Genomic DNA, 24824 nt, shown 5'->3' with positions numbered 1-24824 from the left:
AATTTACTTTTCGAACTCATCTCAGTTTTTGCTCTTTGTCTCTCTTCCTAATGTCTCTATTGTCTGAATCATATTCTGGTTCTGAATTACCAGACTTCCTTAGCAGCCTGAGTCAGCCTTCCAGGCACAGTGTACGCAGCTGATGCCAATTATGCAGAGTCAATCCAGGTGCCTAGATAAAGTAATAGAGGCTTTGAGGGTGGGAGTCAAAGCTGGGGAGCCAGAGGCTGAGCAGCAACGAACTCCAGGGACCACAGCTCATTGGTGAGTTTAAAAGTGGGGTATGAAGACCCTTCTTTGGATTCATCTCAACGAAGGAATTTAATTTAATTTAATTTTTTATAATCAATATTCTGGACTTTCAGAGGCTTTGTCAGGGAACATCAAGTTTCAAAGAGTTGTTTGTGATTTTTCTGTGGCTTCACCAGGGACAACTGTGCAGAACTACCTTGAGTCAGCAAGCCTGCTGGGAAATTTATCCTAATGCCTGCACAGGAGGAAAGAGGTCCTGGAAGTTAGGTCCACTAACCTAGATCCTGGAAGTTTAGTGGAACTAATCATTAGTAATAGAGTGAAATGGGGCAGTGTGCCAGGTCATATTTTTGTCTGTTCAGAGAGAATGAGCCATTCTTAGGAACTGCTCAGTTTGGAAATATTTGTGAAGAAATTGTATTTTAACTTAATAGATTTATATAGACCACTGAATGTTTTGTGTGCCATGTAAACTAGAAGATCATCGATCCCAGTGACCCAAATTCATGGCTTTTTGTTGTTGTTTACAGAAGTTAGTAGAGAAATAATAAATATTTATAAATATCTTTTAAGTTTTTTTTTTTTTTTTTAACTTAGCAATTATATTCAAGCTGAGAAATTTTCTGCTTCCTTTGGACATGTTGAATGGAGAATAGTTTCCCAAATTAAATGAGGTAAGATTATATTTAGAAAGCTTTTCTTTATTTGTCATATTTCTGAGTGAATTATTTTATCTAAGGCTTCTTTACAGTTCTCACAGAGACTTAATATCTTGAAGACATCTTAGAACTGGTTTTCTTTCTAGTGTACCTTGTGTCCATACATTTGGTGTAACCTAAGTGTGTTTATATTCATGTTTCATCCCAGTTCAGGTTTGTGAGGATTACAAAGTTGTTGTGTATCAGAGCTGGCCAAGGGTAAAGGAGGAGGGCTCCAGGCCTCTCGCCAACCCAGTTTGAACCTGGGTGCGTCTAGGCCTACGATCTTGGCAAGCAGGTTTTGCACAACTGCCTAGGAAGGACTGCAGAAGAACATGGTCACCTGGAGTCAATAGGTGTTGTTAGAGGACCAGAGAACGGAGAAGTCTCATAAAAACGATTCAGTCACTTCCTCTCCCTCTCTGCCTTTAAAGTGGAATTCATCTCTCCTCAAATATTGTATAGATTTAGGAGTTTAAATATATTTTTTTTCTATATTGTAACTTCTAGCATCAGACTTTAGGCTTTATAGGAAACTAAATTTTCTTTTAGAAAGATTGTGTGCCTGTGATGTGTGGTTTTAATCCTAGGTCTGTCTTCTGCATGTGTCTGTGTAGAAGGTTTTACCTTTTCCTCAGTCAGCTTTTGCAGAATGGGACACCCCAGAATAATCATTTATTTACCCATTCAGGGAAGTCCTCTGTGTTTCTTTGGAGATTTAAAAGGCTCTGTCATTGTTGGTTCTGGTTGCTTTTCTTGCTCTCTGGCCCAAATCCTTTTCTCTTACTCTGCCGCATCTCAAGTTTGTATATCCTAGTCACAGCTCACAGGTGCTTCTATTTGCTGCTCTAGTTCTATTGATACTATATGGATCCTATGTGTATTCAGGAGTCTTGTAGGTATTCTAGTTTCTGAATCAAAACTTTATAATTTATGCCTAATTATAATTTTTCCTTTAATGTCAATGATATAGATTTATAAATTGTAATGGTCAAGAAGTTGCATTAGAAAGATGACACTATAAAAGATCTTTCAGAGAAAAAAAGCAACCTATCATAGCAATGTCTTAATATTTCCATGTTATATGATTTTTCAGTGAATATATTGTTTTCATTTCACTCTTTTCCAAGTAATTATTATTTCTATAAGTTTATGTAGTTATTATATTTGTGGATTTAATGATTTTCTACTATATATATAGGTATAAGATCATTTCATTCATCATAGGGTAGGTTAATTTTCCTTGCTTCTTTTGTTCTTTCCTTTTATTAGAAACACATTTGGAATGGACCTCTTATTCACGTAGGTTTGACTTCTAATAAGTGTATTTCCTTAGAAATCATTGGGTCAAAGAACATAAATGTCTTTCTAAATGAAAGAAAAAAATGTTAAACTTTTAATGCTGCCAACTGTGCAAGTTTATGAAAGTTTTATCAAGGCCTTGAACATTGGCTATTCTAATTTAAACATATCTTAACACTTTGATATGATTAAATTGTTACTTCAAGTTTGCTTTGATTTGCTTTCATGTCTATTTGTCTTTTGTGTGTGTGTGTGTGTGTGCTGGGTATAAACTTGGGGCCTATTGCTTGCTAAGTGTATATTCTACCACTGACTTACCCATAGCCCCACTAATTTGCATTTCTTTTAATATGTGCTTACTCTTTGTGTTTTCTTTTGTATGGATTATTCTTAAGTATGTTCTTCTCTTCTCCATCTATCCTGAAAGTTAAAAGCAAATTCCACTTAGCATGAAGGGATTTCATATATATACATAAATTACCCAGTACCAGGTATTGGACTCAGGGTGCTTAAGTACTTAGTCACATCCCCAGCCCCCCCCCCCCCTTTTTTTTTTTATATATTTTAGGGTCTTGCTAAATTGCTTAGGGCCTTGCTAAGTTGCTGAGGCTAGTCTTGAACTTGGGATACTCCTGCCCCGGGCTCCCACGCTGCTAGGATTACAGGTATGCAGCAGTATGCCCAGCTGGGATTTTATATATGTTTTGCATGAAAACATTATTTTGATATGTTAACTGTATTCTAGGTTGAATTTTCTAAGGAACCTAACCCTTGATTAAATTTAAATTTTGTTTTGAGGGTTTATTTTTCCTTTTTTATCAGTCAGTGGAAATAGCATAAAATTTTATTTCACTTTTAGATAAGTATCTTAAATAGCAAAATGGAGAATTTTTGGATCATGGAATTGAAAACTGTATCCAAGGAACTGACATTTGGAATATCTTTACCAATTTCCCATTATTTATTGGGCATCTTCTTGAACCATACATTGTTAGAAATTGGGACACAGTAGTGACCTGGCTCAGACCATGCCCTGAAGAAACTTTGTGGTCTGGTTTGGAAGAAAGGATAATGGGTAATTGTAATAGATGCACTATCATAGGAGAAACAAAACGAGGAGAAATTTCCAAGGTGTTGAGTCTCAGAATACCAAAGGAAGCCAATGAAGTGTGAAGGGAGGCATATTTTCTTACTTGGGGAGTTAAAATTGGCTTGCTAGAAGAAATTATGCTTAAGTAGAGATACAAAGGATGATCAAGGCTTTACTGCTATATCCAAGAGTTACTGTTGTCCTCTTTGTTTATTTTTGGTCTTTGTGGGTGAGCACTAATAGGGAGTTTTTATCTTTTCTCAGAAGGCACACATAAGCATCATTGGAAGAGTCCAGCCCTATGGAGAGAAGCCAGGCAGAAACCCCAAAGGCCAAACTCCTCTACCAGGAGGTGTGCTTGGCAGTTCAGCATCTTGACCTTTTCCTTCAAAAGGGAAATGCCCACAAAGAGGTGTTCAAGTCACACATCCTGGCCCTCAGAGATATAGTTCAGAAAGCTTGTATTAAACTCATGTTCTTGTACCCAGTGGCTTATGGGAGGAAGGCAGAAGAACTGTTATGGAGGAAAATGTACTCTGATGTTGTCATGCTGCTAATGAAGGACAATAGAAAATACATGGACACTTTTGAACACTGGGAAGGTTCCTTGCAAGCTCACCTGAAAGGTGGCCTCAAATTCTATGAGCATCTCTTCCTGTTCCTCCAGGGTCACTATGAACTGAGGTTACAGAGTTATATAGATTGGCCTCACAGTGTGATTCACTTGATTGGCTGTAAGAAAGTTGGGCCCACATCAGAGGAGGAGGTCACTTGGGCTCGAATGGCCTGCCATCGCTGCCTACTCTACCTGGGAGACTTGTTCCGATATCAGAATGAGTTCTTAGACCTGGCCACCAAGGACTTGGCAGAGAGATGCTATTACAGAGCCCTGTCAGTGGCCCCACACATGGGGATGCCCTTCAACCAGCTGGGAGCTCTCATGGGGAGCAAGTACTATGATGTTGAAGCCGCATACTTCTATCAGCGCTGTCTCCACTCAGAAGTACCTTTTAAAGGGGCAGCTTGGAACCTCAAACAGCTCTATGATCATGCAGGGAAGAGGTACAGCAGTCTGAAAAGGTATCAGGGAAAGAAACTATCTCGCAGCCAGAGGCAGTGTTGGGACAACAAGAGGCTGCTGGTTAGCTTCCTCTACCTTCAGAGCCTCCTGCAGCCTCAGAGAAAATTCAGAGTGATTAGGTTGATAGCCCTGTGCCAGTTGGTTCTGGAGGATTTTCGTCTCTGTCTTTCTTATCGGCTGTGTTCACCTAACCCATGCCAGGCTTCCATACAAGGAAAGGCCCCCAAAGGCTATCTGTTTCTACCAGACCTCCTCATCTTCCATATGGTGGTACTTTGCCTCATGAATGTGCATGGCCTGAGGAAAGCAGGCTCAAAGCAGCATAAGCCAGCTGTCATCTTCACCTTGACTCTCTTCTCTCATCTAATTCAACATGTGAATGCACGGATCCAGGCTGAACTCCAGAAAGGGAAGCTGACTTCAGAGCTGGCTGTCCCCAGTGATGGAGACCAGGAGAAAGAGACTGTGAAGGGTCAACAAGACTTTCCAACTCTGAGGCTCCACCACAGCAGATCCCAGCAAAGCCCCAGGTGGTCTTGTGTTTCTAGTGAGTGTTACAGCTCTGAGGCTAGTTTTCATTCCTGCTGTGACTCTGATGAGACAGAAGAAGAGGAAAACACATCCTTAAGCTCACAGGTCCACTCAGAAACAAATAGTGCAACTTCTCATTCAGATACAACTGATGAAGAAGGGAATGGATCTCTGAACTCAGAAGCAGTGTGGGGAAGTGGGACCACATCCAAACACAAGACTGCCAGTCCCAGGAATGAAACTAAGGCACACAAACCTAGTAGTCCTCTCAGTCTCTTGCAAACAACTATTTCTGCTAAGCTGCCAGCTCCAGTAAGTGGAAAGCTGCCAAGAGGACATGGCTTGCACATGGCTCCTGCCTTCAGTCACAGTGCCCTGAAGCAGTCTGAGCTGAGCCCTGCCTCTGACAGTAGCTCGGGCTCTGAGGAGGACATGAGCAGCTTTCCTGAAATAGAGTGGCACACTGGTTCCTATTTGGGGCAGAGTGCCTGCCTTGACCAGTCTTACACAAATCTCCAGACCATTCAAAAGAAATTTAAGGTCCTCTCTGCTGAGGGATTGCTGCCCACCATCAAGGTGATCCTGGGCTGGCTTCGCACTAACCATGGCCTCCTCACCTCACATTGGCAGAGTTCTCTTAGCCTGTGGGACCATCTGTGTGTGCTACTGAACCTGCTGCCCTCAGTGGGTGACCTTCAGCAACCAGGTCTGGGCCTGTCCCACCGTCTCCATGATTTGCTACGGAGCTGCACAGGCCCACACACTTCCAGATTCCTGCAACTCCCTGAGGACATTGCCCTGTTCCAGCTCTGTTCAATGCAGGCTTCTCAGGAGAATGTGGGATTAGAGCAGGACCCACCTCCACTCAGTACCCAGGATGAAGCTGCCCTGCGCATCTGTTTCCTTAGAAGTTTTGGCCACTTTGCAACCAGACTCCCAGGACAGTTCCTGAGGTTTGACTCTAGGTTGGGTTTGTTTGTGAGCAGTACACCTGGAGGACAAGAAAATCCATCTTGGCAGTTTCCTGAGAGAACTTTAAGGATCAGGTTTTCCAAAGACATAGTCCAGCTCTGGCTTCAACGGGAAGTGGTGCTGCTAGAGAAGACACTTAGGGGCCCCCAGACTCATTCAGCTTTGACCCCTTACCTATTCCCTGATCCCAGGGCCCTCTGTGAGCATCTTCCAGTTATCCAGCAACTTGCCATAAGTGGTAAGTTTTTCCTTATAATACCAAAAATTGTGGTTGACACACTGTACGTCCTGAGAAGGGAAGATCGAAAAGTCTTGGCAGCCATCGCCTTCCTAGAAGATGAATTGAAGAGAGGGAACCAGAACATTCTCTGCCAATTCTTTGTATCTAAGAGGTTGTTGAGGCCCAGGATGACCAGGTCAGATTCTGATGCCTGGGACCTCTTTAATATTCTTGACTTCTGCAAAGATCTGCTGGATTCATCCAGGCCAGGGACACCTGATCCCAGAGGCATGGTGACTATTGTCACTGGTATCTGTTTGGACAACCCTAGGAATTTCTCATACCCTCTGCAGTTGGTGCTGGGGGCAGCAACTGAAGCTGGTGTGGAAATCAAGAATATCCTGCATTTCTGCAGAGAGCAGAAGGCAAGCAGCTGACATGGCCACATCGCTCTCCTTCAGCATTTATGGGTCGCAATGCAATGTGTTTCTCTCTTGTAAACACCTAATGTTAAGGTAGCTATTGTGTGAGTGAATATCTGTGTCTACCCATAGGTTGAGGTTTAGTGTACCAGCTTCTAGAGGCCTGCTTAGTTCCTTCTTTGTCATCTTGACTTGATACCACATTCTCTTTTGGAAAATCTCAAGATTGTCTCAGCACTTAGTGTTCTTACGGTAAAGCAACAGCTTCAGCACTCACTCCCAGGAGCACACCCAGCTTTGTGGACATTTTGGAATTTTCTTAGCTTTGTTTTGTGACATGGAACTTTTAATGTTTTTATTATGATGGGACTGTGCCTTCTATTGAAGGTAGGCCTCTGACATCTCTGAAAACTCAATAAATACAAAACTAAAATTCATGATTTTGGTGAAGGATTTTATTGCAATTTTTGGTCATGGCTTCTTTATTCTATGCTCAGTTTAAGTTTCTGCTTTTGGGTAGAACTGGGTCAGTTGTTGATATTGCTATAGTAATGATTTTTGCTCTTATGTTCCTCTGAGCATAATAGGAAGACCTCCAAGGATCAGCAGATTCAGTTCTGCTTCTGTTAATCTTGGAAGAACTATTTCATGGCACTACATTGGCATTTATTCCTATATTGGCTCAAAATCTTCAACTTTGGTTACCCTGAAATTTGTCTCTTTTTTTCTTTTACTGGTACTCAGATACCTTTTGGGACGTATTTGGTACATATTACAGGGAATAACTTCCTACAATTAGCAAAATGTGAATGTATGTCCTGTCAAAACTGGATCAAAGTTAAAATTCACAACTTGATTCTTACTGAAATGTGTTGAAAGGATTAACATCAAGGTCTTCCCCTCTGACAGTCCCCAATATTCTTCCCTGATAACCATCACATTTTAGGGCCATACTTAATACTCTGTCAGGATTCCAGGTTGTTGAGGTGTTTGAGGTCTCCTCAGTCTTCCTGGCTTCTCACTTACAGCCTCAATCCAGCTGCTGCCCTCATGAGCAGAGAAAACCCATGCTTATCTCTTTCCACACTCCTGGGTTTTCATTGTTTTTCTAAACTGAGCCTCTGTGTTTCAGTTAAACTTCCTGTCACTTCCCTGTCTCCACCCCCCCATCCCCTGGCATTTTATCATATATTTTAGAAAAAAAAATCCGACAAACTAAAAATTTACCAACCCAAATGTGGTTTTCACCCCTGACATTGCAGTTTTTGTTGCTTTATTTATATTGTTTCTGCTGCATACATGTTTTTTGCTAGCTGTAATTATATTCAACAAAAATCTTTCAGCCTACTTTTATTTAAGCTACAAACATTTCTTATATTGCATGATCTTCATTGCCTTTCTTTAATTGTTGCTTCCTATCATTGTTTACTTAAGTATTCATCTTTCTTTTAAATATTTGTAATATCAAATTATTAATAATTATGTGATAAAAGTGTATCTGGATTCCTTGAAACAGATGATCAGAAATTGGTTTATTAGTTGAAAGATGTATATGTCTATCATGTTATTTTATATATGCATATATGTAGCAGGAAACAGTATCAAGAAAATAATTTTCTTTCTGAAAGGGGAACAAAAAGAAAAATTTTATAGGCTGCATTTTTGCCAAGTATATTATTATAATTTTCTTAATGACTTATTCTTCTTAAGATGATTTTTTAAACATGACCATTATATTGGTATGCCACAGTTTGCTTAATAATTCTTTTATTTTCAGACATTTATTTTTGCATTTTTCCTGTTACAAATGATGTCAATAAATTTTCACATTGTGTCTTGGATTATTAGAAAAAATTCCCAGAAGTGGAATTACTGAGGCAAAGGGTAAGGATATGTTAAACTCCTAAATGATACTAATTAACAATGATAATGATGCAAAATTTATATCCAAATAGGTTATATGAATTCTTACTCCCAAGACTGAATGTGCAGATTTCACTGCATTCAATTTTGAAAATTCTTTTCTTTCCTTGCCAATTTGATAAGTGAATTTACTGTTGCATTTTTGACTGAGAGATTGAACTACTAACATAGTGGACATTGTTTTAATTCTTTGCCCATGCCCCTTCTCATTTTAAAATTGTACTTTTATGTTTTTCTTATTGTCATGATCTGCAATCATATCAAAAGCATATGAGAGTGTGAATAGTTTAAGCATGCAGTGGCATGGAAGAGAATAAGTGAAAAATAATAAATTATTTTAAAAATTCAAGCCAAATGGTCTTTCTGGTGGGGAAAAATAATTCATCACTGGAAGAGTATCCTTTTAAAAAAAACTTGACAGGTTCCAGAAACTTCATCTAAATAATAACTGGGTGAAGCCAAGACAAGTTGGGACAGGGCTTTCTGTCAATATAGTAGGTATCATAGTTGTGTCTCATAGTGGGTTTTTGTTCCTTCAAGCATATTCTCTTCCTTGCTGCTAGAATTGGTCATTTAAAAATGCCGTGACAGCAGCAACATTGTTACAGAACATGTTCTCAGATCAGCAATGGTGGCAGCAACTAAACCATCCAGAATTCTGCTAATTAAAAAAAAAAAAATCATTATCTTTATATGCAAGAAACATGGCCCTTGTTGTGTCCTGTATATTCTTTGATTTCTCTCATAGCCTCAGCTGGCCATCAGCAGACACCCCTGAGTCTGAGTTCTGAAAAACAATGAGAAGCCCTAGGGGGTGCCTTGAAGATGTCCTTGCTGTGACTGTCACATGACCTGTGTGCCCGTTGTATGGCTTGCTCCTTACTGGTTGCCATAAAAAGAATCTGGCTAAATCAATGGAAAAGCCATGAGACAAAGAGAAAGTGAGTGTATTATTAAATGACTGGACCTCATTTTACTTCCTGAGAAGATGAACACATTGAAGTTAATCCCTGCCAGTGGAATGAGTCAGGCAAAGTCCTTTAATGAATATCTTAGATTACTTATTGTCTCAGCTCATTCTAAAAGTATTTGTCTTTTAATAATACTGCCTTTTGTCCTAGTCCTGTGGGATTGTGAACATGGTTATCTCAGACTATGTCTCTTAGCATTCTCTCCTCTTCATCATTGAGGAATGATATTCTTGACAGGCAGAATCTTTAAACAGTACAATGCCTACATTTTAGTATTGGTAGAGACTTGGATGAGGAAAGCTGAGAAACTTGTGCACTGTCATGGGACTTTCTGATAAGGCAGCACTGTATGTTCAATGCATGGGAGTTTGTCACTAGGTGAAGCTACTGCTTAGATGGTGATGGTGGAAAGGAAACCTATGAGCCAACTGGCTTCTAAATTTCTTTTCACCCTATAAACTATGAAAGAAGGTAAAATCAGAGCAAACCTGCAACTACTAAGTGACTTACCTGATACTTCATTACAGATATATCTGGTTTAAAATCTATCCCAAGTAGATCTGGCTTGATTATAAACACCCAGAAATGGAAGATATGCAGTAAGTAGGCAGGAAAAGGGAGTCTTGGTGAAGGTCAGCGAGAACCTAGAGGGCAGCTTGTAGGCCACCGAGTCACCTTTTACCCCATCATCGTGTCATGGCGATATGCAAACTTTCACTTCTATCCAGATGTGGCAGGGAAGGGAAAGTAGGGCAGGGGAGCAACAGCCTAAAACTGCAGGTTTCAACTTTGTATTGAGAGAATATTCAACTAAGAACTGCTTCCAATGGAAGACACTGAGTTATCTTTACTAAAATTGTCCACTTTGACTGAAATAGTTTGAAGGCAAGTTATGACCAGACAATAACTAGACTTGGATATTTCTTTTATATATATGAGGTACAGTGTGTAAAACTTAGTCTCACTATAAATGTGTGCTATATGTGCTTTTTAGGCAGTCACAAACTGTATTTATTGAGGTTGAATAATATAGTTTGTAATAATTTTCTTGTGAATTTAAGACTTGTATTTCCACCTGCATTTTTATATCTCTGCTGAATATTTCCATATATCTGAAATTCAACACATCTAGAAGTGAAGTCCTTATTCTGAACTAGACATTTTCCTTGTGGTCTTTAAGTTGAGAAGTGGCATTTAGCTAAGTTTAAAACACTGGTTCCATTTCTATCTACTAACTCTCCTTCAATGAAAGCAAATTATAAATAAACATATACAACAAAAGAAAAGAAATCACACACATGCATATATTCTTTTCAAGGAATGAGCTTATGGATGACAAATCTGAACTCTGTAGGCAGGGTCAGAATGGGAAGTCTTGGGTGGGAGCTGAAGCTGTGGACCAAGGCAGAATCTCTTTCCTCAGGGACACCAATTTTGCTCTTAAGGTCTTTATGGTCTTTCAACTGATTGAATGAGGTCTAGCCCATTACTGAGATAGTCTTTACTTAAGGTTGACTGACTGTAAATACTAGCTATATCTACAAAATACCTTCACAACAACACTAGATCAATGTTTAATTCAATAACTGGGCACTATAAGGTATCAAATTGATCCATAAAACTGAGCACTACACATCTATAATTTTGCAACAATTTTCTGAGTGATCAGTAAAGATTCATAACAACTTATGGAGATTATAATCAGTTCCAGATACTGTGTTTGCTGCTGTGAATCCATGAAAGCTAAGACATATTTCCTGTCCTCCAAGAGGTCAGAGTACCGAAATAGAAATTGATACACTATCGAATACTTCACAATCACTGAAGTATGAATAAGATGTCATGAGTTGGAGTGGTGATAGTGGCAATGCCATATAGGGCATTCAAAACATATTCTTATCCCAAGTGTTTCTGGGTCTAGTGTGTCAACCCATTGTCTCTATTGTAGTCCATGTCCTCATCAGCAGAAGTTGATAATTGCTGTCTTTTCCAAACTGATCTTGCCACCTGCAATCATAATTCTACATCACCTCCACCTTGCCACCTGCATTATTGTGCTCTTATATGCCTGATCATGTCTGTCTCTTCATTAAAATGTGCTCATTGCATGTAAAGTGCAAATTCCTTAGTATGATGTCATATATTCAGAACCGGATGTGTGCAATGTATTCCTTCTAACTTCACCCAGCAAGTCCTCTCCTTCCTATACTCCATGCTGCAGCCACAGCAAGCAACTTTTTCCTCTAGTTATATTTAGATATTTTGCACATTATTCCCTTCATCTGGAATGCCTCCTTTCCCATTTTATCTAGCGTGATTTTATTCTTCTAGACTCAATCTAAAGATCTCTTCTGAGGGTTTGTTCATTTCTGAGAGTGACTAGTTGTTCTCCCTTCTGTATGTTCCTTGTATGTATATTGTATTGAAATTATTTGTTTTTCTTACCAAGCTGTAGGCTCCATAAGTGGAAAGAACTCTATTCTCAAATTGGCTTCATTCTCTCTCTTATGCCTACATCCAAACTTAGCACAAGTGTCATATTTATACATGTCAACCAAAAATGCACTTTTTTCTTAATTGGGGTCTCAATGTTACTCCAAATTCATTTAAAGGACACTGAAAATAAAGTCTAATAATGTTTAGAAGCATTCCTGACAATTACATATTTTTTCTTACTTTTGAGGTCAAGGCTGCACTTCAATTTGGAAGGTCTAAATTTGAGTCATTTACCATTTTTTCTATAATCTTTTTTTGGTAGGGAGGTACCAGGGATTCAACCCAGTATTGCTTTACCACTGAGCCACATCCCCAGCCCCTTATATTTTGAGACAGGGCCTTGATACGTTGCTGAGACTGGTCTCAAACTTGCAATCCTTCTCTTTTAGTATCCTGAGTCACTGGGATTACCGGCATGCGCCAACATGACTGGCATTTTCTCTATAATATTTTAAAAATATGGGCTCATTTTATTTAAAAATAACTGACTTTATTAAGTTATTATTGACAAAAGCTATATTAACTATGTAAATGTGATTTGATATGTGGATATGTGTATACATTGTGAAATGGTTAAATCAAGATAATTACTATACAATCTTGATGAAGCTAGTTCATTTCTCTGAATTTGTTATCCTCAAATGTCAACTATTCCATAATATTAAGGGAGTAAAATTGAATAATGTGAAAATTTTGTAAGAGAACTCCCTATGCAAAGCTACAGTGGCCCTGTAGACCCTGAATTCGTGGAAGATGACTCATTCCTTTATCAGATCACTTTTATTATATTTTGCTGATTTTTTTCCCTCTTCTTTACTTTGGCCTATGAAAAAAATAAAGTACACTTTTTCTTTGCTAAGAGACTTAGGGAAACTGGTATATTCCTTTCTCATTTGTGTTTGTTGAATCAAGAGAAAAGGATATAATATCTGATGATTTCCTGTTGGGTATCTTACTACATGGCCATGTATCATCCTTTCTCCTTATCACTGTGTATCTGAGAGTGAAGGTTCAAGTAACAGTAGGAATTACTTTGCACATTAGAGACAAATGCTGAGTTTCATTTCTTAAGTGCACATTAAATGTTTCTTAAACCACTTAATAAGCTTTTATCTAATATATGGTGCAAAAGACATAAAAATATGATACTTAATCATAAAAACCTTAAAGAACTGATGTATTAAAACATTCCAATGTGAGAACAACATTGCACCTTATAAAGAAATGCCAAAGGACATATTGACTTTACTTTATGGATTAGATATATTAAATAGAAAAATTCATAAAAATGGACATTTGTGACTTTTAAAGTTTCTTCACATAGGAAAAAGCAATAATGCTAACCTATTATAATTTAAAGTTATTGTAACTAATTCTCAAAATAAATCATAGCTGTAGAAATCAATCAGAACACTCACAATCTGGTCCTTTGCTATAAGCTCTATAGGAAATATTTTGTTGTTGATCTACTAAACTCACCTTATACTTTTATCATTCTCAAAGGAAATCTGAGATCATTAAATACAGATGTGTAATCCTGAAGTTGTTATGAAATCAAAATGAATATGTGGTGGGTAGACTTCCTTATCCTTTTCAATTAGAAAGAATTAGTTCTAATGTTCTATAGCATGATAAGCTAACCATATTGATAATAATTTGTTATTAGTTATGAGTTTTGAAATAACCAGAAGTGTTTGATGGCTCCCAACACATGCTCGAGGAGATGAAAAAGCTAATGGTAATGACTTGATCATTACATGCTTGAACATGTGTCAAATTATCATACTATACTCCATAAATATGTACAGATATTATGCCAATTAGAAATTAAAATTAAAAAATGACTATTTCAAATGTAATTGTTTACAATCTGCCACTGGATCTTAACTCTTCGTAAATCAGGAGAACACGAAATAGGTTATTTTGAGGATGTTTACCTTGATTTTCTGCACACTTGTTAGTACTTCTTAGCTCCCCAACCAATGCCAACACACTTCTAAACTTCAAGATTTTCTTACAGAAGGGCTTGTGTCCAATGCAAGTGCTTTCTTTTCCTCCCTAATGAAATCACTATCACACAGTACAGAGAAGTATGGGCTTTGGAGCTGCCCATTCCTGCTTTTGTCATTTCTAAAGCCAAAATAATGGGTGAGTCTCTTGTTCTTCTAGGTTGATATTTCTTACAGAGCTGTCATGCAGAGTAAATAAGCCTATAAGTATAAAGTACTTCCCAGAGTACCAGGCACATAATGACAAAAATATAGCTGTGAGTTACGGCTCTTGAGTTATTATAACTAGAAGATCTGATTTGTTTTGTGTCAAAACCAAATGGAAGCCAGGTGCAGATGTGTACACTGTAATCCCAGTGACTTGCGAGGCTGAAGCTGGAGGATCCTGAGTTCAAGGCTTGGCCTCAGTAATTTAGTGAGACCCAGTCTAAATAAAAAGGACCGGGCTATGCTTAGTGGCATGGAAACCTCAGGATTCTATCCTTGGCACCATAAGAAAAAAAAAAAAAAAAAAAAAAAAAAGAAAAGAAAATGGATGTGATTTTGAGCACAGTATTTCTGGGTGAACACTTAATTTTATGTTCTCATTTTTATGAAGAAACTGCTGCCTCTGACTTGGAATAAAATGAAAAAACCTGAAATCTAATGTCAATATAAAAAATTATAGAAAGAACATGGATGCTTAGGACAATCTCCTTTCTTTGAAAATAAGGCATCTGAGACCTGTAGATATTAAGAGACTTGTCAATGGTCACAATGAGGGGTGAGCAAAGTAAAGGATTCCACTGGCTCATTCTTGTATAGAAGCAAGACTCACAACTTATATTTCCTTTAGCGATAATCATACACATTTATTCAGCACAGGAAATGAGCTTGAAGATTCGAATTGTTTCTGATATCACATTAAAAATATTAAGAACTCATCGGGGTGAATACAGTATTTTTACAGAATAGAATATTACTGCTAATTTGTTGTCATTTTAAAATATTCTAATGAAAGGGAGGTATACCAGACTGGAGGCATTTATTTGTAACTAGCTGACTTCAATTCATTTTCATGGTATCCATTTTAAGCACTCCCCTTCTGCTCTCTGAGAACTCAGTGTCAGGAACGAAAACTGGCACTGATGTCGGAGCAGATGTACAACCACTTCCTTCTCTTTAGCTCGGCTCAAACAATGGTAGAATCAATAGCCTACACTAACACAGTTTTTGGATCACCACCTTTAAAAATAATACCATTCAGAATGAGGCTGTGGCTCAGGAATACTGCTCCACATGGATTGGTCTTTCCTGTGTTTGGTTGACTGGAAATATTGGAAGGAGCAGAAAGACTGAGTAGGCATGTGGTGAATAGAATTTGTGTTCTTGGTGTGGGACTCTTCGTGCTAACTCTTTCAGGAACTCTCACCAGTGGTATGAACCTTGCATATATTTGTTTATTCTATGGATCTAATCCTGTTTTCATTTTCTTCTGTGGAGGTAGAAAACCTTTCCAACTGAAGTAGTTATTCAGTGTGTGTGTACACTTCAATTCTGAGTCTCCTAAACAAAATGAAGCAAGCATCAGATATTTAAATGGGTTTCCCCAAGTTTTAACATGCTGATGGTTCAGAGCATCTCTCCAACTTTATGGAACAATGTTTTTGTTCTACCTGAGCAGATTCTGAGGAGTCTTCATTACAGTTTTCGGTTTGATTTCTCTGCTGTCATTTGGTTTAGCTATTTCTATTTATTATGTTTAAGGAGGAAGAATATCAGTTTGGGCATAGAATTCAATAATAAAAACTAGATGCAGTCTTCTGGAGTAGTCCTCTAAAAGTAAAAATGATGAGTTTCAACCAGTATACCAACTCAAGAAAGTCTATTTGAAGTAGGGATAGAATAAAGATATGTTTTAACCAAAGTAAAATCTTGTCACTTTAACAGTAGAAGGTAGTTCAAAATATCTAGAAATCAATAAAAGAATTACTCACTTGGAATAGCAAATGTCAGACATTTAGAGAGAAAGATGCCATTTAGGAATTTTTATAGTTTTTGTATCTTTCAGTAGGAACTAGCTTCTTTCCTTTTAGATAAAATAGCTCCGATCTTTCCCTGGGTTTTTCCTGCTGTAGAAACCCTGGGTCTGAAATGAGATCTTAGTTTTAAGCTGTCATAAGTGCACATCATTTAACATTTTCCTTCCTCTGTAAGAGCTCTCAAGTAATTGCTTTCTAATAGGCATGCAGGATAACACGCAGAATGAGACATGATGGAGCTAATGAAAATTTAAATTATTCTCCCTTTTCTGTTGGCTTGGAAAAGGCCCATCAGAGCAGTGACACTTTCCATGGATAATGATATGCCCCCTAAAATGATTGGAACAAAGATGTGAAGAAAGTAAGTTAAGTATTTTGGTTCCTCAAAACAGCCTTCTCAAATGCATGAGAATAATTCCTGGAACACTTTTTGGTATTCTTCTGTTAAATGGTAGCTTACACTTGACAATTTCAATGGTGAAAAGTCAAGAGACTGAAATCCCCTGTATTTCAATAGAACTGATTTTGTGATATAATGCCCACATATCTTATGAAACTTTCACTAAAGGTCTCTGCTTTTAGGTCTAGATCTTGACCTATGAATTTCTGAAATTGGCCCAATAAATTTTTCTTAAAATTAGGGAAGTCTCCCTATGTACAGAATACTTGGGTTGTGTTTCAGAAGCAAGGACACTTTCTTAGTTTGGTTTTATCCAAGACAGTGACATAACTACACGTATTTAATTTAGGAGGTGATCCCAGGACACAGAAGAGAAGATATAGGGAAGTTGAGAGAGAGGAAGCAGAAAAGTCAAAAGAAAGCATGACTGAATGGGTTAGAGTATAGATGATTGGGGCTCAATTCCTTTGGGATCTGTTGAGAAACTGTGTGGAATCTAGTTCAGTATTGTCTCACCTCTAGAAGAGTAAACTAGATTACTTATCCATTGTCATCCTTCATTGATTTATTGTTATCTGGCACTTTGGGAACCTTACAGGTAAAGAAAACTCTTGTGAAATTGGAGAAAGCCCTCAGGCAGATAAAAAGGAAGAATCAGCACTTGAGATGAAAAGTTACCCTATTTCAGTAACCATCTCCATTGTAGTTGTAGGTAATCTCAGAGTGAACTGGGAGGTTATGTGACACAACCTCAATGTCTCTATAGGCTATCTTTTGCACTATTCAGATTCACTTCAAGTTCACTCTCTTAGTGACTCTTCAAGATATTAGTCACCATCTCTAAGAAAGGTATAACGGGAAGCTTTATGTCAGAAGACATAGTCTGGGCTGCTGCAGCTGGACCTGAGGCATAGCAGACATCAATTGTCTTCCCCTCCTACTGGTTCTAGACTCCCTTCACTCTTGGCCAGTACTTTGGCAAATCTAATGCAACACAAGTAGGTGGTATGAAGGTCTGCACTGTCTCTCACTCAGGCCAAATCTGGATAATCTAATTTTTATTGTACAATGGATTGCTGCTCTTCTTGCCTGATCTCATGGTGGTTTTGTCAAGGTCCACTTCCTTACGGGCAGTCCCATTTGCATGTTCACTTACTGCACTATGGTTAGACGGTCTCTACTAGAGCTCAGTAGCAAATCAGGCAGTCCCTTTCAAATGGCAAGTAGTTAGTGCTATAGAATACATGATGTTTGCTCTGTAGTCATAGGGAGACTATGCGACTGAGACTCTCCTCAAAGGTTCTACAGAAACTCCTTACAATGTCCATAGCTACTTCAGATATCTCTTGCACCACTGGATTTGCTGGGTCAAATGACCTGGAAGAATGTGAAGCTTTCACTTGGAAGTTGTCTCTTCTTGTAGGATACATTCAAAACTGGTAGTCTTCTAAATCATCCAGTAAGTGGTTTGAGATAGTATTCCTAGTATAAGTTGCTTCCCAAATCCAAAGTTATGCCTAACTGTAAGAGGTACTAAGTTGGCCTTTAATTGAGGAAGTATATCTAGGCATGCCTAAGACCTTTCATCCTCTGACAACTTCACTAAAGCAGTAGGCTTCTGAATTTTACAGAGTTTAACTCTTCACCATGCATGTGTTTTATAATGATGAACAGAGTACTCACTACTTCCTACTTACCAAGTCCAATTAGTATGACATCAATATGTGGAAAAACATGATTCTCTGGAATGTTAAAATAATCCAGGTTCTTTTGGATGATGTGATGCACAAGGGGAAGGAAGAGAGCTAACTCAGCTCTTGTGTAAGACAGTAGATATCTGTCCTACATGAATATGAACAGTTCTAAATTCTCCTTTCTGACGGGGATTAAAAAGAATGAATTCTTCAGATCAATAATGTGTACCAAAGTCAGAGTTTTGTAGATATTCTCTACACAGCTCAGAATATCAAATTTGGTCTAAGCGCCAAGATTGGGGCCATGGCTAATTAAGTTTTTAATGGTCTACCATCATCTGCCAGGATGTACTGAATTTTTCTGTGACCACATCAGTGAAATAAACTTTAAGTCATTGAGAATGACACTAATTTCTGTAATTATACCCCAGAAAATTAGATTTTTAAAATTAACTATATTAGGGAACAGTTTCAGGGCTTCCATTTGGCTTTTCTTATCATAATGGCTCCTTAATCTAAAGATTATGAATGTTCTGCCAGCTTCAAAACACTCCTAGGTAATGACTATAAGAAGCTTATGGACATTGAAACCACTGTGGGGTAGACTTCTCCATGGGTCCCTACTCTGACAGGAGTTTATCATGGCCCTTGTGTCTCCTGGTAGCAGGATCAGCTCAGATACTATATCAAAGAACTCTCAAAATATGTAGATATTCCCATTTTCAAGTACATAGTTATTGTATCATGATAATTCTCTTTGGGGGAAGATTTAGAGACTATTTTGGCATACACTTGCTGTGGCATTCCAAGGTTCTTCTTGAGATGAACCTCATCTTCAAATGATGGACTCGAGAAGTAGCTCAGATTTGGATACTGGCAAGGGATAATGACTTAGCATTGCAACACCCTTTACTCAAGAATCTTTGATCTTTGTTTCTGTATAAATCAAGAAGTGCCCCTAGTGACTGCCTACCCATCTTCTCCCAAGGAACACCATGGTACTATAGCAATTGCCACAAATCCCTGTCATCAAGACCACAGTTGCCATTCCAGACTTGCTACTTTTCATTTATTTCCAATGGTTAAATACTGCCACGTGAATCCTGCTATCCCCATTGACACTAGGGAGCCTGCTCCTGTGACATATCTCTTACCATTATGCTGACCTACAGAAGACCATGGAGCTTCTTAGTGATGTTGGAATCTCCTTCACTAGCATATTTCTTATTGTGTTAGTGAAAGAGTCTCATTTCTGCCCTTCCCTAGAAACTGGTGGATTTCTGATTTCATTCTGACATGCTTACTTTTTGAATCCCTGATCTTTTGCTCATTATTCTATTAAGGCAGTTCTGTGTCTTAACCTTGTTTACTGAAGACCAACATCATGTCAAATCTCTAAAGATACCATAATATCCAGGGAGAGTACCACTGTATTAATAAACTCTGACCCTCTACCTCATTCAACATCCTAACAATTCAAACCCATTTACTAATTTCCTGCTATTAAATATTCGTCAGATGCTATTGCTCTTTTGGAGAAGAAGCTATTTCTTCTTTCCTGCTCAGGCAATGTTAAAACTTGACCCTTGTTATTAGTCTAGATGATGCATTCTAACCTGAAATGAAAATTGGTTTTAGAAGCAGAAACAATTCTTAGTTGCGATGGTTTGTGACCCTACAAAGGACTACAAAACATAAACATATACACATTATATCTGTACTGTTAAGGTTTTGTGGGAAAGGAGATTGATTAGGGGAAACTGTCTAAGAAAATTTCTAAGGTAAACTGTCAGGGGTGGGCTCTGAGGGCCTCAGAGCCGCACCGTGGCCTGATCTCTAAGATGGCGCCTGGCAGCTTGCCAGACATAGCTGCACACATAAACAAGTTTTAGGAAGTAACTCTGGTTGGCTGTTGTACATGAGGCGATCCTGGTATCTGCCTGGAGACTGTTCCTTGATAGGCTGACTTTCCTGGTAGTCTACTCTCTGATAGGCTGATGTTCTCAATATAAGTCTGAGACTTGTGGAATAAAGCTTTTTTGGTTCCTGTGATGAAGAAGAGCGTACACGTTGTGATTGTTCCTGTGGGCGGTGGGCGATCATAAGTGGTGCCGAAACCCGGGACCTCGAATTATAAAGAAGAAACTGATCAGGTAAATACAGGGAAAGTAAAGTACAGTCTGGCCAGGTTAAAGTTCGAGGGAAAAGCGACAAGTTAAAGTTCGTGGGAAAAGCGACGAGTTAAAGTTCGTGGGATAAGCGACGGAGATTGAGTGTTTGTAAGTGCTTTCGCTTTTGTTTTGCTAGTTAAAGTGCTTTGCTTTCTGTTAGTTTAATAGAGAAATATGGGCACCGAAATGTCACGAATGCGCATGGAAGGTCCCTTAAAGGATTTGCTCCGGGCCAATGGAATTCCTCTTGAAACTAAAACAGCCCGAACCAAATGCAGAGAGGTCATAAAACAAGGGGAAGAGGTTTTGGAGGAAATAAAAGAGGAAAGGTCTAAAGCATCAGAAAGGGCATCAATAAGATCAGAGACAGACAAGGAAAATGAAACTGGGTGTGAGGATAGTTCAGATGAAGAGGAGGATTTACTATGTAGAACAAAAAGTCTTGCTATTACAGGATCTACTAAAGAAAAGATGGGGCAAACACACACCACACATGGTGACCCTGCGCTCTCAGCTCTTAGAACCAGCCCAACCATCAGTGGCATGTCCTAGTAAGGAGTATGATATAGTAGCCCCAGTTCCCACAAATATTGGGAGATAATTGTTTCACAATTTTCTGCTTCCAAACCCGAATTGATTACTAACCAAGATTAAGGGTTAAAATGCCCTAGGCATCAAGTTTCTGCTGGAACATTTTAGCTCCTTTCAGATCCAAATCTCAGTCAAGGCTTACATTGAAATGTAAATAGAGAAAGCCTGAAGGCTCAGTAGGAGACCTGTCTCAAACCCAAAAAAGAAAAACAAAAAAGAGCAAAAAGTCTTACCTGAACTCCAGCAAAAGTAAATTTTATGGTGCTTTACTAAAGTACTTAACAGCCGCTTCATTTTTCCAGGACTCTTGTTTTTTTTTTTTGAATTCCACATTTTTTTTTGAGCTCATGACTTCTTTGATCAGTTCTATTTTTTTTTACTCAACTAGAGTTTTTGAACATCTCTTACTTTGCAATAGAGATTCACCTATAAAGTTTCAAGGCCTTTGATTTTGTGTTATTTGTATGTCGTGCTGTCTGATGTCATGTTTTGTCTGTATCAAAACTGAGTGCTCCTAAAATTAAAATTTAAAAATGGATCCAAATATTTTTAATTCACGTGATTTAAAAAGGTTCGATTTAAATTGGGTAAACTAATAGAAGTAAAATGTCTTGAAAATAACTTGCAAGTCTCTAGGTGGTCAAACTAATAAAATGTTGATGTTTATAAAATGTCTAGCATCAATTTTTCTGGGACTTTCCTCCAACAAGAAAAAGCTGGCAAATACTGTTCAGGACACTTGTCTAATATCTTGGTTTTTTTTTTAAGAAAATAAGTGAATTAGAGTTGACATGCATGGGATTACTCAGATGTGTTTGTAGAAAAAATTGTTTTGTGTCATCACTAAACTATAAACAAGGTTACTAAGAGTTATGTCCTAATAGGTATAATTCTATATACAAAGGGTTCTAAAAGTTTCAACTGTGTTTCAATTAGAGTACTATAAATAACAAAATATTTAATCTTGTTAAAATAGAGTAATTTATATAAATTCAGAAATTTCATAAGAGTTGTTTCAGAATGTGAACAAAGAGGTCAACAATTAGGAAAGAAAAAAAATAAATAAAAGGTTCTAGATATGGAAATATATCTAGTGAAAAACAAAATGTTTCTGGGTAAGAAAGTGCTTATGTGATAAAATACATGAGGGTCTAAATAAGTGCTAAGAAAGTCTGTAAATAAACAAAAAGGGGGAATAGGGAAGACCTTCAGGTCCCCTAAAGATAAACTTTCTCTTTGCCTCTTTATTTTAAAAAATTTTAACTCTGGCTAATGAGGGTCACTGTGCCGCTGAGAGACATGGCAATCATAAACAACATGATAGAGTGACGGTAAAATGGAAGGATGTTCTTACAGGACAATGGAACGGCCCGGACCCGGTGCTTTACTGGAGCTGCGGCTCGGTTTGTGTGTTTCCACAGGATAAAACATCGCCTATCTGGGTTCCTGAGCGACTAACTCGACCAGTGCCAACGCTACCAACAAGTAACTCAGACCAACATACTCCTGATGACCGTGATGCTCATAGCCCCCCTTGAACTAACTTACAACCTCTTTTTAGTCTCTTAGGATGCTATCTCTTTCAATGTTGGAATGCTTCTAGGTTCCTGCTGGCAGTCTTAATGTGTGTTCCTACCTTCCTACCAGTCCCAGTCTCTGTTACAGATGTGGAATTGCCAGTGTTACTATCAAGAAACAGGAGAGATTTTGGCATCACAGCAGCCGTGGTCACCACAGTAGCAGTCTCTGCAGGGGCAGCCGCAACCGCAGCAGCAGCATTGACACAACCATACAGACAGCAACAACAATCACTTGGCTGAAAATACAGCTGCAGCCTTACAGACTAAAGAGACCCTAAACCAACATCTAACAGCAGGCATACTCCTTGTAAATCAAAGAGTGGACTTACTACAAGAACAAGTGGATATCTTGCAAGAACTTTTGGGACTGGGATGTGTTTATCCTTTAAGAGCAGTGTGTGTCACCCCTATTGCTTATAATAACCTTAGCTCTGTGGTTATGTTATCTAAAAATCTCTGTCTACCTTACTGGTAATTGGTCATCTATGTTTGATAATTTAACCAGTCAGCCATGAGCTGAAATACTCAGAGTCAATGCCACCAGGGTTCAAGTTGCATCGGTATCCGAGATGTTCTCTTTGTTATCTAAAGCCCTGGGATTGACAAAACAGTGGACTGGAACAGTAGCTGTTCTGATTATTATCTGCTTAGGGATAGCCTATGTTATACTCAGCCAAATCAGAGCTCGCCAAGATGCCCGATGTCCTCAACGGGCTATAGTACAGACTTTGACAGCCATTTAGACAGGCACATCCCCCCAAGTATGGCTAAGCATGCTGGACCAGTAGTCAAAGACGGGTAAGATCCGTGGAAATGCATACCAACCTAAGACAGGGTTCTGACGCCTGGAGGTCAGAATTCCAATGATGGGTAAGGATGTAATTTGCCATGGACAACCTAAGATAGGCATGGTCCCAAGTCATCTTTTCTTTATTTAAAGAATAAGGGGGAGATGTCAGGGGCGGGCTCTGAGGGCCCCAGAGCCGCACCATGGCCTGATCTCTAAGATGGTGCCTGGCAGCTTGCCAGACATAGCTGCACTCATAAACAAGTTTTAGGAAGTAACTCTGGTTGGCTGTTGTACATGAGGCGATCCTGGTATCTGCCTGGAGACTGTTCCTTGATAGGCTGACTTTCCTGGTAGTCTACTCTCTGATAGGCTGATGTTCTCAATATAAGTCTGAGACTTGTGGAATAAAGCCCTTTTGGTTCCTGTGATCAAGAAGAGCGTATGCGTTGTGATTGTCCCTGCGGGCGGTGGGCGATCATAGTAAACAATAACAAGAACAAGAAGATGGGAAAACACTGCTCTAGATACTAGAGCAGGGTTTCTTAACCTCATCACTATTGACATGTTGGACCAGAAAACCTGTGTTGTGAAGGATGTTCTGTACACTATGCTTTTTAGCAGCATCCCTGGCCTCTACTTATTTGATGTTAGTAGTTTTCTGTTCCTTGCTCTTCTGGAACAACCAAAAATGTCTCCAGACACTTCAGTGGTCATCAAACTCTAGAATGCATTAGAATGTACTGAAAGCCTTGTTTTGAAGCAGAGTTTCGGTTCTATCTCCAAGTGGGACTTGAACATTAACTTTTCCAAACCATGTATATAAAGGGTGATTGTATTATCAATCCCTTAGGAGTACTTTGCAGGTTAAGTGAAATAAGGATGAGAAAAGCAAGTAGAAAAGCTGTGAATTTGAAGAATGATAGGTTTGGTCAGGGATCCACTGCAGAGGAGTCCAGAGGCAGGTTAAAGGAATATATTTAAATAAGAGGTAGTTATGGTGATGAATTGGATGAAAAAGATATTCCCAAGGATTTTAATCTGAACTAGAATATGGAGTTACCATTCATTAAATCAGAAAATAACGAGGAAGGGAAGAGATTTGGGGGAAAATATCAGTTTAGTTTTTGATATAATAATTTTATAGTATCTCAGAGTTGATTTGGTGATTGTATACATGAATCTGGAATTCAGGAGAGGATCTGGGCTGGAAATAAATATACATAGTTATATTCTCCAGAGATGTTTACAGTTCTGACCCTGGAACAAATTGCCTAAGAATGAGTGCAGATGAAATGTGAGCTCTGAACCCTGTTGTACCACAACTTTTAGTGTAATTGAGAACTGAAATTGTTCTTAATAAAATTGATTATCAAGAATTGTTTAGCTAAATTTTACAAGTAAGATGTTTAAAAAATAGCGCAGATAAATGTCCCTTACTAGGATAATGTAGGAAAAATTCTCAAAAGTTATTATTCTCTGTCTTTATAATTGACAGGACTGCAGGATAGGTTTATTGGAAAATCATATTGCATATAACCATGGGCTCCTCCTGAATTACCTCCTGAAGCCAATTACAGAAATTAGAAATAGTCTAAAACTGTTATTATATT

At 38.5% G+C, this 24824-nt stretch overlaps 1 protein-coding gene across 1 annotated transcript; it reads left to right on the top strand.

The window, feature by feature from the left end:
* The first annotated feature begins 3643 nt into the window (after window positions 1-3643).
* Window positions 3644-6583, top strand: LOC124979223 (nonsense-mediated mRNA decay factor SMG5-like). The gene has a single exon (XM_047543751.1). The coding sequence runs from the start codon at window positions 3644-3646 to the stop codon at window positions 6581-6583; it is 2940 nt and encodes a 979-aa protein (XP_047399707.1).
* Window positions 6584-24824: the final 18241 nt, after the last annotated feature.

This window comes from Sciurus carolinensis, chromosome 1 (genome assembly GCF_902686445.1).
Source record: "Sciurus carolinensis chromosome 1, mSciCar1.2, whole genome shotgun sequence".
Classification (NCBI taxonomy): Eukaryota; Metazoa; Chordata; class Mammalia; order Rodentia; family Sciuridae; genus Sciurus; species Sciurus carolinensis.
Note: the sequence above shows the minus strand (reverse complement) of the source record. Positions and strands in the feature narration are given on the sequence as shown.

Coding starts and splice junctions, on each gene's coding strand:
- LOC124979223 (XM_047543751.1), top strand. CDS start 3,644: ATGGAGAGAAGCCAGGCAGAAACCCCAAAGGCCAAACTCCTCTACCAG.